The sequence below is a fragment of the Vulpes lagopus genome, chromosome 18 (assembly GCF_018345385.1).
Source record: "Vulpes lagopus strain Blue_001 chromosome 18, ASM1834538v1, whole genome shotgun sequence".
NCBI lineage: Eukaryota > Metazoa > Chordata > Mammalia > Carnivora > Canidae > Vulpes > Vulpes lagopus.
This window is the reverse complement of record NC_054841.1, coordinates 44,438,628-44,454,942: the sequence shown is the minus strand read 5'-3', so window position 1 is coordinate 44,454,942 and position 16,315 is coordinate 44,438,628. Positions and strand designations below refer to the sequence as shown.

Genomic DNA, 16,315 nt, shown 5'->3' with positions numbered 1-16,315 from the left:
GATGCCCCAATCCTGATCCAATTTTATAAAGGACCAACAAGCTTCCAGAACACATTCAAAGTCAACAGTGCATTTTATTATACATTTTAGATTTATACATTTCATATATGCTTTTAAAGCTTCAATTAACAGTTTGATACAAAATAAAAAATACATATGCAGCAGTGGTTCTCAGGCACAGAATTTAGGAGGAGACTGGAGCAAGTTTTTTTTCCCTAGCACATAATGAATATTATGAACCAAAATAGTGGAATGTTTCCATCTGACCTAGCTGCCTTTTTTGATTGAATTTTATTACAGTGAAAGGCTTTAGTAGGTATGATATTGCTAACTGGAAACAATGAGACTTAAGTTTATAACCTGTATTTTCTTGAAGTCTGTAAGACCTAAATAATTACTTTTCTCCTAATACAGCTCCAAGATCATCCAATGAAAATAATACTGTCCATAAAATATCTGGAGCATCAGCCTAAGAACCACTGCTCATGGTTATTCAATGTCTTCAGGCCTCACAGGATGAGGTAAAGGTATGATGGATTTCTTCTCAGTGTCTCTGGAAAGTGCTTTTCTCATATCTGTTAGGAAGCAAAATTTAATATAAGTACCCAACTACCAAAATGTCTTATATCAAAGTGTGTATGTGTGTATATATTTATATATATAGTTCCCATAAGAGGTTTGTCCCACCCCCACGTTTACCAGGTCCTCAGAGACATGTTTTTAAGAGAGACTCCCAGTCACAAGTACTCAGCTCTTCCTATCAATGTTCTTTTGACAAAATCTTAGTAAAATTAACATGCGTTAACATAAACAACTGATAGTAATTAACCATTGGTTAATGTAAGTTAATCCGTAATAGGTTCATAAAGACAAGTTAAAGGAGACTTAAATATTATAGCTCAAATTTAAAATATTAAGTCCAACAAATATGGTTCTTTTAAATGTATTAAAAGGACTACTTCAGTGTGTAGAATGAATGTAAACGTTTTGGCTTCTTTTTTTTTTCTTTTTTTTTTTTTTTTTTTTACGTTTTGGCTTCTTTATGGGGATACTGCCACAGAAGGGAGCTCACCATAGGCATCTTCGTCGGGCTCCCCATTGCTGGCTGAGTAGTACTCTATGACTGTCCTGTATACGCTGTAGCCCAACCGCTTGTACATGTTCACTGCAACTTGGTTAGATACTCTTACAAAGAGATCAACAAAAAATCCACCCTTTCTTTAATTAAAAAAAAAAAAAAGAAAGAAAAAGAAAAAAAGAGAGTTAGAATGTGAGACACACTTGTTTTTAGTTGGCTTTGACTACTATTCAAAGAATGCTAGTAACAGGACTTTGCAGATGATTACCTCATACCAATTTTTATTACTGAGGATATATGGCAGTACAAAGAGATGATTTTCTGTTGGCATACTAACAGTTTAAAACCTGTACTTTTCTTAAAAGATAAGCTTTTTAAAAACATTTAAAACCATAATTCTGCCTCTTAAAAAAATTTACTGAATATTTTATATCACAATAAATTACATGCTCATTTTAACAACTAGTGATACAATATTTTCACCCATATGTACAAATTAAAGGTTTCTGAACAGTAGCAAGCACCCATGTAGCCATGGCCCAAGTGTAACTACAGGACACTGGCTGCCTGACACTGGCAGCTCTGAAGCCCTCGGGTCTCTGGTCATTGACAGTCATCCCCCTTACCCAGAGGTCTCCAAGTCCTGACTCTTACTCTCATTGGCTCCTTGGTTTTTGTTGCAGGTTCATCAGCTAGTATAGTTTTTCCTATTTATGAACTTTCTGTGTTATATGTCCTGTGGTGATTTGCCTTTCTCAGTAATATGCAAGTCAGCCTGGAGTGCTAGATCTTACTCACCTTCCCTTTGTTTAGCACTCCATTGTATGGATGGATATACAAGTTGTCTATGGTCCCACAGATAAACATTCCCGGTTTCTATTATAAACTATGCTGCTATGAATATTTTTATTGTCTCATGGTATAATATCTAAGGTCTACAGCTGGGAGTGTGATCATTGGTTCATAGGGGTAACTTCAGGTTTTTTAGGTAATACCCATTTTCCAGTCAGCTTACACTCCCAGAGGAGGGTAAGACTCCATTCCCAGAGTGCCAAGGCTTGGTACATCAGACTATTTTTTTAAATCTCGTTAAGTATCTCAGAGTCATTTTAATTGACATTTCTCATGTCAATTAATGAGGCTAAATATAGTTTTGTAGGCCGTTTAGGTTTTTCTTTTTCAGTCCTTATTAGTCGGTCTTTCACACTTTTTTTTTTTCCTCTCCCCATCTGTGGTTCTCTGTATTCTGGATTGTTGACATTGTGTAAAGGATTGTTGTAAATCTATTCTCAGTTTGTGGGCTGACTTAATATCATTTGATGAACAGTGTTACTTCAATGAATTTGCATACGAGCCTGTCCCTTACAGACTTTTAGTAGCTTAAATTCTTTTCTACCCTGAGGTCCTGGATATACTCTATTTTACCTTAAAAGAGCTTTTGAGTTTTGCTTTTCATATCTAGGTTTTTAATCTGGAACGGATTTGTGTACAAGGTAATAGTCTGGGTCATTTTTTCCCATGTGGCTATCCAGTTGTGCCACCATCTTTACTGAAAAGCATATCCCTTCACTGCCGCTCTGCAGTTGCCTCCTCTGAGGTATGTCAAAATCCATGTATCCTTGCATCTGTTCCTCAGTTCTCTTCCACTGGTCTAGGCAAGTACTCCAGCACTGATACAGAGCTTACTCATTACAGCTTGATATCTGGAGGGGCAAACCCACCCACTTTGTTGTTGTTCAGACAATCTTACTTCCTTCCATTCCCCTGTAAGTTTCTCTCCCCCCCCCCCCCCCCGTAAGTTTCAGAATCAATTTAACAAGTTTCACAAAAAAGACTTGAGATTTTTATTACAATTACACTGGCTCCATGGATCAAATACCAGTTTAGCTTTCCATGCCACTGAGGTAATTCTCTGTCTGCTAAGATAGGTCCTTTTTTCTGTATCTCAGGAAAGACTTTAGAGAAGTCTTACACAGAGAAGTCAGATATTTCTCAAAGGGCTTAATGTATTTTGATGCCTTTGTAAACTGGCCTCTTTTCCTAAATTTTACTGTTTGTATAGAAATGAAATTTAATTTATACTATCCAACAACTCTTTTTAGCTTTTAAACATTTATTTGTAGCTTCTTGTGGTTTTGTTTGTACAATCTTATGTGTATAAAATAAGAGCTTTGTTTCTTCTCAGTCCTCGTATCTTTGATTTTTCTTGCTGTATTGTCTAGGATTTCCAGTAAATTACCAAAGAGGGGCTGAATGTAGGCATCCTTATCTCATCCCTTTCTTCAAAGAGAAAGCATTCAATGCATCACTGCTAATATTTACTACAGGTTTTGGGTAGATAGAGTTTTTTTTGTTTTGTTTTGTTTTTTTAGATTAAGGAAGTTCTCCCCTTTTATTTCCTACATTGCTAAAAGTTTTTAACCAATAGGATTTTATCAAAGCATTTTGCATACATACTGAGATAACATGTTCTCCTTTAACCTGTTAATATGGTGGAAAACACTTAAAAGATTTTTCTATGTTAAAACTTTTCTTCCCGTGATACACTAATCCATTTTGCTAAGATTTTAGATGCTAAGACTTTTGCATCTATAGACTGATAGATCTTCTTCAGATTTTCATTCTCATATTGCTTGAGTTTTCTTATATATGTATGTTATTCTAGCCTTAAAAAATGTTGAAGAATTTTTTTGTGTGTGTAAAAGTGAACTTATAGTCATTACTACTTAGAATAGTTGGTACAATTTGCTAGAGAAGCCATAGCTTTCTAGATTTTTGCCAACTAATTGTAATCTGTTAAGGAAATGGGTCTGCTCGCAATCTATTTTTATACTGCTCTCAAGCTAAGAACAGTTTTTAAAATGTTGAAGGGGTGTTTCATATACACACATACACATATACAAACACACACTAGAGACATGAGCTGGTCTCTAAAGCCTAAATATTTATCTGCCCCAGAAAAAGCACTCACCCTTATTCTTTGCCTTTAATCAGTTTGTCTAATTGTTCTATCAATTAGAAAGAAGCATGTTCAACTCTCCCATTAATAACAATTTGCTTATTTCTCGTATTATCAATTTTTGCATTTTTACTTTGAATTTATGTCACTGTGTACATAAAATTTGTAATTATTACACCTTCTAATGGCACTGTATCTTCTTACCTATAAGCAATGACCCTTTTTTACTCTGATAATTACTGAACTATAATACGACTATGTTAAGCGTATCAACGGTCTTTTGGTTATAATTTGCATGATAATTTTAAGAATTTATTTCAATCTTTGTCTTTAATCTTCACATATACTTCATGCAAATGGAATATAGTTCTGACCGTCTTTGTCTTTATTTTACTGTTGTAGAACACTTTAACATGAAGTTTTCCCTCTTAATAAATTTTAAATGTATGCTATTGTTTACTACAAGTAAGTGTTGTACAAGAGACTGATTTAAGAATAAATAGGCTTATTTATTCTGTTTAAATGAAACTTTATACCCGCTGGTTAGTAACTTATTTCCCCCTCTCCCCAGTTTCTGGCTACCACCATTCTACTCTTACATTTATCTGTTTTAGCTATCTTGTATAACTGGAATCACACATTATTTGTCTTTCTGTGAATGGCTTCACTTAGCAGAATGTCTTCAAGTCTTTAACTGGAGTAATTAGTTCATTTTCATTTAGTGTTGTATTTACCGATTATATTTGGATTCATAGCTAACATCTCGTTTCAGCCTTGTTTTACCACTTTAATTTCCTTTTTCTCTCTTGGTTTTTAAATGTATACACGGTTAAAAATACATGTATGTATGTAGATAGGTATATATATATGTACACATACACAAATCTTAGCAACAATTCCAAAGTAAGGAAGACTTAGAAACTGAAAAGGAAGGCAGCTTAGAGCTTTTCTACTGTAAGATAATCTATAAGTACATTAAATCGTATGTCTAGGGTGACAGCTAACTAGAACCCATTTTTTAACTCCCTGTCCACTATATAATAATGCCAAACACCTTTTTTCAACAAGATAATGCCATTAACAAACTAAAACTTTTCAAAGACCAGAAGAGATTTCTTTTACAGCTAATACAAGTTTCTCTCTTCCCTGAATAAGCTCAAGTTTGTCTTGCCCCCAACTTGGCCCAGAGCATTTTCAGGCCATGGTTACTTCTTTAAAACTTACCTTTTTAAATCCATTAAGTGGAAAGCCTCAAGAGCCCTTCTCAGCAAATACTCCCTTTCCTATATACTTCTAGGCATTTAAGAGTAGAGAAAAAAAATAAGTGGCAGCTTGACAACTGATTAAACTTATATACACATCTCTTAATCTCTTAGAATGGGAGCTGGCAGGAGTCTTTTAATTATATATATATATATATTTTTTTTAAGATTTTATTTATTTACTCATGAGAGACACAGAAAGAGAGAGAGGCAGAGACACAGGCAGAGGGAGAAGCCGGCTCCATGCAGCAGGGAGCCCGATGTGGGATTCAATCCCGGGACTCCAGGATCACACCCCAAGCCAAAAGCAGACACTTAACCGCTAAGCCACCCAGGCATCCCTTAATTATATTACTTTTATCTCACATTAATAATGAGGGTGTTTGACATACACAACAGGTCTTTTTTTTTTCTAAAGCCCTAATGCTGGTACTTCCCAAACTGTGCTCCAGAGTGCTCCAAGGTGGCCCAAACTCTTAGAGGTGCTATAGGATATTTCAAACGTTTGGGGAAAACACAAACCGTACATGTCAGACACTGGCAAAATACCAGTTTGATATAATTCACAAATGCAGCATTACATGGTGTTACATTCCTTTTGATGACAGAGTATCTTTTATGAAGCCAAGTTTTGGCAGGTCCCATGATTAAAACTCAATACCACAAGAAAGTCAATATGAAACAAGAATGCAGGTGGTTGTGTCCAATCTGTTTCCAAGGTTGAGCGGTCATGTAATGCCCAAAAAGGCACACACATCTCATTAGTAGGTAAACACAGTTATTTAACAATGAAATAAAAATATTTTTTCTTTCAATGTGTTTATTTTTTTCCTAAACAGCTACTAGGTTGTTAGGTCACAAATACTAAACAGGTCATAACAGCTTAAATCTAAACTGAGGGATTTTTTTTTTTTTTTTTGCCTTAGGGACACTATGAAAAAAAGAAAATCACTGAGAAGCCAGGAGTGATGTTAACAGAAAATTTGGGAACATCTGCCACAGGGTCAAGAACACTAAAGGAAACCTTAAGGGCTAGTTTTTTATTGCACCTCTTACCCAAGATATAAGCCCATGGCAGGTCACCCATTTTGCCTGAATATTCCTCAGTGGCAAGATAGAGACAATACTACTACTATGAATATGTGAATACTGTAGAAAATGAAATCCTGTAAACAATAAAGTACAATATTCAGCCTGAACAGGAAAAAAATCTTAAAATTTTCACTATGAGAAATATCAAATAGTTAGGGTTCATACTTGAAAAGCAGTATCCCACCTTTCTGAAATCTCCTCTAATAACTCCATAAGTTTAGCAGCCAAACCAAGGCGTCGAAATTCTGGGGCGACAGAGAGAGCTGTGACGTGCCCATGCCATTCTTCCCGAGCTACTGAGCCTTCCGCTTTACCCATAACTGCCAACAAAAGATTACACTCAGTAATTAAACACATGGATTTATACATGAATATAGACTATTGGTTACATTTTTATTAGAAAGGAAACTAATGACAAAGTTTTAATTTTTAAGGAACAAAGTCATCTACTTAGCAGTTATTAGTGCTCTTATTTGAATCTCACTTAGAGAAAGGTTTCTTTTAAAAAAAAGAATGATACACTAAAAACACAACTGATTTTTAACACAGAACCAGATTATGTATGTTTTAAATATCTGCATTTTATGTCGGTATGTATACACAAAACTGAGATAATCCACAGCTCAAATTTTCATTAAGTAATGCTACTAATCAGTGAAGATGCTACAATCCCTGCATTATGTACCAAATAAACCATGTAGAAAATGTAACATAAACACAGAATGAAAGCTCCAAGAATCCTAAAACCATTATCTGTCTACTTCACTGCTGTATCCCCTGGGGCCCTAGAGCACAATGCCTAAAACATAGCATCAGCAACCATTTAATGGTTAAAGGAAATAAAATTATAGGCATCATGATTGTATTTCCACTTCTGCAATCAACTTAATTGGTTGAAACCTATGTTAAAATCTCAACTGCCAGGCAGCCCCGGTGGCACAACAGTTTAGCGCTGCCTGCAGCCCAGGGCGTGATCCTGGAGACCCGGGATCGAGTCCCACGTCGGGCTCTCTGTGTGGTGCCTGCTTCTCCCTCTGCCTGTGTCTCTGCCTCTCTCTCTCTCTCTCTCTGTCTCTTTGAATAAATAAAATAAAATATTAAAAAAAAAAAATCTCAACTGCCTACCCAAAACAATTCTAGTGGTATACTTACTATAACCCATTAACTCTCCACCAGGTGCCTCCGCAACAATGAAGTACTCTGGCCAGTGGGCGAGGTACTGTAAGTAAAAAGGAATCCCATACTAGAGTCTTGTTAAGGAGTATGGAAAGTAATGGACAGTAGAGTTCTTCATAAAAGGAGTATTGTGAAGAAAGTTTCCTTTAAAAAGTATATTGTTACTTTATCCCCAGCTCTTCATGTGTGTGTGATTTCTATATTTAGTCAGTACATTAAATATTTAGGTTAGCACTAATAATTTATAACAAAATTGCCTGAATATGTAACTTCAAAAAATAGTGCAGACAACACCATCTAACAAAGCAGAGAACCAGGACTCTGAAGTTCTATCATCTCTATCCATACTGATCACACTGTATCTAAATCTCTGCACAACACTTATCACTTGTTTACTGGCGCTCTCCCTTTTGGATATGTCATGTACTGTTCATTCTACCCTGGTGCTTATCCCTGTGCTTCTATCCCTTGGCACAAAGTAGATGCTCAGTACATTTGTACATTGACCCGTAATTGCACTACGAAATTAATGACTACCCTACTTTTAGCTTCAGCCATGTGACTATGAAAATAACTTTAGAAGTTAATTACTTCCAGAGTCAACAATTACTGAGTATCTCCCCTGTGCTGACTCAAATTCTCCATATCTGGTACTACAAATAAAAGGTGACTTAAGAGTGACAGCCTGAACAATCTGCTCCTTAGTAACTCCTCAGCCCCAGTGTCCTTACTGCCATGTGCTCATTCCTCTATTCCTTCTGTAAGCCGGCTGATGCAAGTCCATGAGGGGCCACCACCAATCACAATTTTTTTTAAAGCTCCTGGAAAATCTGTTCACTAGTAAATCTTCACACTCTCATCTGAAAGACAGCCACTATTTTGAGCACTCTTCCAACATAACCCTTAACATGGCAGGCCAGCCAGTCTTCTTGTCATTCAGCCACTGCACACACCATAACCACCTCTCCTCTGGCTCAGTAACCACGAAGACCTGGTAGGTTACTTTCAAATATGGCCCCACTTGGATTATGGGACTTTTCCTGTAAATTATAAGTGTAACTAGATACACACCATGTAAGTTGATTTGCATCCTAATTCTTTACCTTACTATACAGTGTAAATTTTTCTCTCATTCAGAAACCTTTTCTTTAAACATGGAGGGCTCTTTAAAAGGTCATTTTTGAAATACAAAGGGAATACTTCAGTGTTTTGCTTTTTCACTCAGCTTTGTTTCTGATACATAACCCTGTTGTTACCTCCACCTAAAGTTTATTTTTAATACCGTACAGTATACTCCATTGCGTGAACAATATGGGTTATTTTCAGTTTCTCGAAAATCTTTTAAAATTCCTCACGAATACAGTATAATTTAACATTTCCTTATTGTTGTGTATGAATGCTATTCCAAATTTTTGATAATTCTGCAATAAATGTTTTTATAATGATTAACTTGGAGGTTAACAAACATATCCTATCAAGAGACAGATAGTAAATATTCAAGGCTAGATGGATCTTATGCTCTCTGCTCCAACTACTCTAACTATGAAAGCCATGGACAAAGCTACAGACAATATGTAAATTATTTAGCATGGCTGTGCCTATTTACAAAATATAAAACTATTTACAAAAATAAAAATAGGCAGCAGACCAAATTTGGCCCATGTACTTTAGTTTGCTGATCCCACATCTAACTGACTCTACTATTACTTTCAGTTTGTAGGAAATGCAGTTCTTACTATGTATTACACTGTCAAAGTGCCTTCTAGAAAGACTAGCAATTTATACTGTCACTAGCAATTTATGAGGATGCTTCTCTTACCCTTATCAGCATGAGTTTTATCATTTTTTTAAATCCTTGATAATCTGAAAGGTAAAGCATGGCATCTCATTTTGGTTTTAATCCACGTCTCTTGACTGGTGAGACTGAACTCTTAATTTCATTAGCTTCTTATATGCCCTCTTTTGTTAGATTATCAGTTAATATTACACTCCTACCTTGCAATGGACATGGAATATAAGCTAGAAAGCCAACTTTGTTTTAAGCCACTGAGAATGTGGAGTTGTCTATTAGTGCAACAGAACCCAGAGCATCCAACTTCACATATCTTTGTCCATTTTTTATTGGGGAACATGATAGATATGGCTAATTATTATCCCCAAATCCTTTCTTAACTTTAAGTAGCAAGCCCTAATTTAAAGCTGAGCTCATTCCTAAACTTATAGCTAGGTGAGTGTGGCATGAAGCAGATGTTGGTCATTGGGATACAGAGGGCCTGTGTGGTACTTCCTAAAGGTACCCCTGAAGGGGAAGGTCATTCTTACCTTCCCCTCTGTTGATCCTCCTGCCAGGAACATGGACTTGATGCTCTTTGCTCTGGCAGCTATCTGGGACAGGAAAGCAGCCAAGGCCACCTTGGGAGTGATAAAGTGGTTAAAGTGCACAGCCAGGTCGCCGACGACTACATGAAACTACCACAGACTGCCCATCACCCGCTGGGCTCCAGTCAGCTGATGTTGCTGCATTCTGTTACACGGAGCCATACTTACTACCTATTGCAAGGTACATTTATGACGTCATTCTGTTACCACCTGGTCAGGCAGATGTAAGACAGCTCTTATTCCTAGTTTGTTTTTTTACATTGCTTTCAATGTTGCTTATGTTTCTTGGCCTGTAAGTTTTAAGTCTATTTTTTCCTTAGTTTCTCCATTTTCCTTACTCTTAGCCTTTAACTTTTTTTTTTTAAAGGATACAGTTTCTGTAAGTGGATCCAAGTTACTAAAAGAAAGAAAAGAAATGTCAATAGTAAGCAGTGTTGACAAAACCAGTTTAAATAAGCCACTAAAACCAAAAATATGCACAAAGATAACAAAACATGCTACATCCACAACTTTAAAACCAACTTTAGAAGGGATCCCTGGGTGGCGCAGCGGTTTGGCGCCTGCCTTTGGCCTGGGACGCGATTCTGGAGACCCGGGATCGAATCCCATGTCAGGCTCCCGGTGCATGGAGCCTGCTTCTCCCTCTGCCTGTGTCTCTGCCTCTCTCTCTCTCTCTCTCTCTCTCTCTCTCTCTCTCTCTCTCTCTCTCTGTGTGACTATCATAAATAAATAAAAAATAAATAAAATAAAAATAAAACCAACTTTAGGGCTAAGGAAGATGGCATCAGCTACCAAATGGCTAAACCGGGTCATCACAGCCACTAAAAAGATACTATACACTTTCATTTAACTCTTCCTTACAAATTACTTTATAGTTAAGTAGTTAGTGCGTCTGCATCAAAACCTTCCATTTTCTAAATGGCATCATTTAGAAATCATTAATGGAACTGGGGCCCAACCAGGCATCTAACTCACAGAAAGTAAAACTAGCTCCCTGCAGTGTCTGACAGCAGCCCTTCCCACCCATCTCTGGGCCTTCACCTGCTCAGTGTGGGCCCTCACCATTTGAGTAAGTCTGCTCCACACACTTCTACATTCTCACCTCCTCTTCCCCACCACTCCATCCCTTAACTTCTGGAGGAAAACTCTTTGACCTGGCTCTGGGGCTGCTCAGCACCTGTCTCACCAGCATATCTGATCACAACACTCCTGAATCAGCAATTCTTAAAATGAACCTCTCTAGCTGTCTGCAGAGAGCTCTGCCCCTTACTTTCCTATTCAATTAATGGAACCGCTATTTTGCCAGGATCAAAACCAGCCACCTGCAAATCTTCCTCTTATATATGCAAATTCTTCTCTGGGATCCTTACCAAGGCACTTCTCTAGGCCAGTAGTTCTCCAACTTTTGGGTTCCAGAACCCCTTTACGCTCAAAAATTATTGAGGACCCCAAAAAACTTGTTTATGTGTGTCATATCTACTGATATTTAATTTTAAATATACATTTCAAAATAATAAATCAAGGGATCCCTGGGTGGCACAGCGGTTTGGCACCTGCCTTCGGCCCAGGGCGCGATCCTGGAGACCCGGGATCGAATCCCACGTCGGGCTCCAGGTGCATGGAGCCTGCTTCTCCCTCTGCCTATGTCTCTGCCTCTCTCTCTCTCTCTCTCTCTCTCTCTGTGTGTGACTATCATAAATAAATAATTAATTAAAAAAAAGAAATAAAATAATAAATCAATTACATGTTAATATGAATAACTTAAAAACAAAAAGTCACTCTACTTTCAAAAACACAATTTAGCAACTAGAAAAGCATTGCTTTGCGGCACCTGGGTGGTTTAGTCTGTTAAGTGTCTGCCTTCAGGTCAGGTCACAATCCCAGGGTCCTGGGATGGAGCCCCACGTCAGGCTCTCTGCTTCTCCCTCTCCTGCCTCCTGCTCCACCGCCTGCTTGTGTGCACACATGCCCAGGACCCCTGCTCCCGCAATTCTCTTTCCTCCGGAGGTAGTTGCGCAGACATGCTGTACACTTAGCCATCAGCAAGCCGCTCCTGACATGGCTCCCCACTCCCTCCACCTGAAATGCTCTCCCCACTCAGCTTCCAAGCCCTACCATCAGCTTTTCCTCCCACCAGAGTGGGCCATTAGGTCTCCTTCAACACCGGATGCCCTGGGGCAGCGTCCCGGAACTTCTTTTTTCCTATCCACACTCACTACACCACTGGCATCACCTCTACCTCCTGGTTTTATTAATACCATCTGTATAGTGTGGCCCCCCAAATTGCAATCTTCAGCCCAGATACCTACCTGACTTCTCCACCTGGGTGTCTCAATGCACCTAGCAGAGAAGCCCAACTCCTAGGAGGGCCTCTCCAAGATCTAGCCACTGACTGCCTCATCTCCTCAACACTCCCACCCTCTCACTACTCCACCCACACTCGCTGCGCCTCCCCTCACGAAGAGTTACCTGGTGCCCTTACTACCCTCTCTGCCTGGAAGTTCTCCCAATATCCACAGGACTCACCCCCTCTCTGCCCTCGGTCTTTCTTCCTAAACATCCTACCTAAAGCTGAATCCCTATTCACTTCCTATTTCCTTTTCCTGTGGGTTTTTTTTTTTTTTTTTAAGATTTTATATATTTATTCGTGAGAGGCAGAAACACAGGAAGAGGGAGCAGCAGGCTCCCTGCAGGGAGCCTGATGCAAGACTTGATCCCAGGACCCAGGGATCATGCCCTGAGCTGAAGGCGGAGGCTCTACCACTGAGCCACCCAGGCATCCCTCCCTTCCCTGTTTTCATGTTTTTCTTTGTACTGAACACTAAGTTCTATATGTTGTACTTCCTTATTTTTTTCCACTCTAAAATGTAAATTCCATAAAGAAAACATTTTTTGTTTTGTTCCCTGCTGAGTCTCCAGCACTGAGCACAGTAGGCATGCAAATGTTTTTCCAAAAGTAAAATACATAATTATTTGGATCTATTGCATCTTCACTTCCTACTGCAATCACTTCTTATCCAGTAATTCCCAGAATTCTCTATGAAAGTACCCTAACCAAAGTGAGGAGTGGGAGGAAATGGGAAGGAAGAAGAGTTCCCAAAGGCATATTCTGAAGAGGCCTTAAGAAGTTAGACAATTCTTTGAAATCTAAGGTTTTATTATATTCCTGCTTATTTTCTTCTACACTGTTCATTTTCATATAAGTGTTGAGCCTTCCTAGATCTTCAGCTAAAACAACGTTTTGCAGGTGCCTGGGTAGCTCAATCGGTTTAAGAGCCTGACTCTTGATTTTGGCTCAGGTCATGATCTTGGGATTATGAGGGCTCCACCCCTCCCCTTGGCCACTTGCAGGGATGGTGCGAGCTTGCTCTCTAAAAAAACAAAACTAAACTAAACTAAGGGTTTGCCCTGTCTACTCTTAAAGCTCCAAGGCACACTGTCCCTTCCCAGGGACAAACCTCTCAAACCCAAACCTTTGTCAAGTCATCATCTCCGGGCTCCTACCAAGACATCCTAAATGGCTTACCTGTCTGGTAAAACTCCTGTAATCTTCTCACATTCATATAACTGTGAGGAGCTTAAGCTCCAGAGCCCTGGTCCTTAAACAGCTGAGAATATGCATTTCCAAAGTGTCTCCAGGTGGTTAGGGACCAGTCTTAAAGAACCAACACTTTTGTAGGGCCAATCTCCTTGGATTAGCTTCCTTGCTTCATTCACTCCCACCATGGAGCTCAGACGCCTGGGGCAATGCTCTTGAGCTCTCATTACCTTAGTTTACTCATACAAAAAATGGGGATAATGAGAGCACCTACTTCAGAGAACTGTGAGGATTAAATGTGCCAGTACCCATGGGGGGGCACCACAAGTTACACTGCTTTGACTGAAAGAGGCCCATTAGAAAATCCTTCCCAACAGGCAAGTCTGAATCCTCCAACAACCGAGTAAAAGTCCAGCCTCACCAGTTCCCCGGATGGCTCAGTGAGAGAAACCCGTGGCTCCGTCGCATTTGTCTGCCCAAAATGCAACCTTTCACTTTCACCCCTGCTTCCTTCTCCAGAACTTCCTCATCACTGTCAACATTTTATCCATCCTTCAAAGCTTATCCCCTCTGAAAGGGGATAAGAGCCATCTCCTCTCAAGTTCTTCCCGTCCTCCTAAAACTTGAGTCCTAACCACTTGATCCTCAGTTTTTTTTTTTAATTTGTTTATTTATTTATGATAGTCACAGAGAGAGAGAGAGAGAGGGGCAGAGACACAGGCAGAGGGAGAAGCAGGCTCCATGCACCGGGAGCCCGACGTGGGATTCCATCCCGGGTCTCCAGGATCGCGCCCTGGGCCAAAGGCAGGCGCTAAACCGCTGCGCCACCCAGGGATCCCTGATCCTCAGTTTTCACACATTGCCCCGCCGTCCTTAAAGTGGACTTTGGACTGGTGGGTGGACGGACCGACAGATATGCGATGGATGGATGGACGGATATTTGCTTGATGGACGGACCGATATGTGATGAAGTCAGCATAACAAAATGTTAACTGTAGAACCCAGGCGGCGTGTCTATTCGGGTGTTACGGGTAAAATTCTGTCAACTTTTTTTAATGTTCAGAAACTTCCTTAATAAACTGTTTTCTTAAAAAAAACAAACAAAAAAACAAAACAAAACTGGTACCTGCACATCGCAAGTCCTGCCCTCACTGGGGAGTGCACAGGGCGTGCCTGCAGCAGCGCACGCCCCTTCGCCTCCGGCCGGACGCGCGGCCCCAGCGACGAGGCAGAACCCTCCGCGCAGAAACAGGAAGGGGGCGGGCGGGGCCGCGTCCCGGGCTTTACTGCGATATAACGGGCCGTCCGCAGGTGGCTGCGCCACGTCCTGGTGCTCAGCGAACACCTGGATGCTGACCTTGCAGCGGCCGCCGACGCCCGCCCGGACCCGGCCGCAGGCGACAGAGCCACGGGGGGCTCCCGCCGGCCCCGCTCCCGGCTCGGTCCCCTGCTCCGCCCCGCCCCCCGGCGCGCCGCCGCGGGCCACCGCGCGCTGCCCCCGCCCAACGCGCACGCCGCGCCGCGGAAGGAAGCTGCAGCCAGGCGGGCCCGCCCCCCGCCGGGCTCCGGCCCCGCCGCCCCGGGGACGTGCCGGGGACGTGCCGGGGACGGCCGGCGGCGGCTCCGCGGGCCCCGGCCCAGGAGAGGGGACGCGGCCACCAGCACTGGCCCTGGGTGCCGCACTCACATGTTGTTGAAGCGGAAGAGGTCATCGCACGTGAAGGCCCGGAGCGTGGTCATCGCGCCGCCGCCGCCCAAGTCGGCTCCCTGCGACCCCGCGCCCGTCCCGCCGGAAATGGTCCTGCGCGCGGCCGCCGCGGTGCGGGACGGAGAACTGCTTCCGGGACACGAGTTGCTTGGCAACCAGGGCAGAGGCATGGCGCCCTCTGACGGCCGTATCTGGAGCTGAAGGATTCTTCCTGTAAAGTCGCGGCGCGGGTGGGCGTGTGCTTACCCTTCAGAGCCTCAACCCTCCGCGGGGGTGACTGGAGGAAGCAAGTGGCGTGATCTCCTGGGAAATCACAGCAGAAAGGCGGGGCTCAGGACCCCTGGGCTGGTCTGCAATGAATGCGGAAGGCAGTGGACCAGGATGGGAGAACCCTGGTCCAGAGGGGCCTGTCCCGGCGGGGCGGGGCCACCCAGCAGGGGACCTCAGATCTTGTACCACCACGTTTGCAAACATGAAGACACAGGGGAGATGAATCGTGTCACAGTACATGCATATCAAAAATATTGTCATTTTACGTGTGACCAATTAAAGAATACTATTGGATTTTTTTTTAATTTTTATTTACTAAGTCTTTGAATCTGGTGTGTATTTTACATTTGCAGCATATTTCAATCCGGGAGGCGATTTGTCACCAGAAATATTTCTTCTGTTTTTAGATTTCATCAAATGTATACATAACACGTAGAGTCAAAAAGTAGATTTGCGTACTCAAATGGTTCCAATCATACTGAGCTTTCAAATAACTGAAAGGAACCTCAGTCTTCAAATTTAAATGTAAATCAGTTAAAGTCAAATGAAGTTAAAAAATTCCATTCTTCAGTGGCATTAGCCACCTTTCTAGCCCTCAATAGCCCCATGGGTAGCAGCTGCCACCGTATTGGACAGCACAGGTCCAGAGGCCAACAACTCTCCTGCCTGCTTTGGAGGTTCTTTCGCCTCACCCCTTTGCTAAGCAATTACTGAGGTGGTCTTGAGGGACACATTGCAGAGGTCCTCTGCACGTAACTCCTCAGGAAGAGAGATGAATTCCAAAGCCCTCACATCTAACTGCCTTGGGATGCCAGTTGCTCCATGGGGATCTTCCGCAGCCCCCTGCCCAGAG

General features: G+C 41.4%; 1 protein-coding gene across 4 annotated transcripts; it reads right to left on the bottom strand.

Moving 5' to 3' along the window:
* Positions 1 to 54: 54 nt before the first annotated feature.
* On the bottom strand, positions 55 to 15,374 carry NAA20 (N-alpha-acetyltransferase 20, NatB catalytic subunit). 4 transcript variants are annotated; one of them, XM_041732563.1, is made up of 7 exons: positions 15,172 to 15,371; positions 10,319 to 10,343; positions 9,890 to 9,979; positions 7,544 to 7,610; positions 6,576 to 6,711; positions 1,073 to 1,218; positions 55 to 575 (listed from the first exon to the last, which is right to left on the bottom strand). In XM_041732563.1, exons 1-7 carry the CDS (start codon positions 15,360 to 15,362, stop codon positions 490 to 492), a joined length of 741 nt encoding a protein of 246 aa, XP_041588497.1. In that variant the 5' UTR covers positions 15,363 to 15,371; the 3' UTR covers positions 55 to 489. The 4 variants fall into 4 exon arrangements, with proteins under 4 accessions (XP_041588497.1, XP_041588500.1, XP_041588498.1 ...); XM_041732566.1 differs by having other exon boundaries at positions 9,890 to 9,989; positions 15,172 to 15,310; XM_041732564.1 differs by lacking the exon at positions 7,544 to 7,610 and having other exon boundaries at positions 9,890 to 9,989; positions 15,172 to 15,374.
* Positions 15,375 to 16,315: the final 941 nt, after the last annotated feature.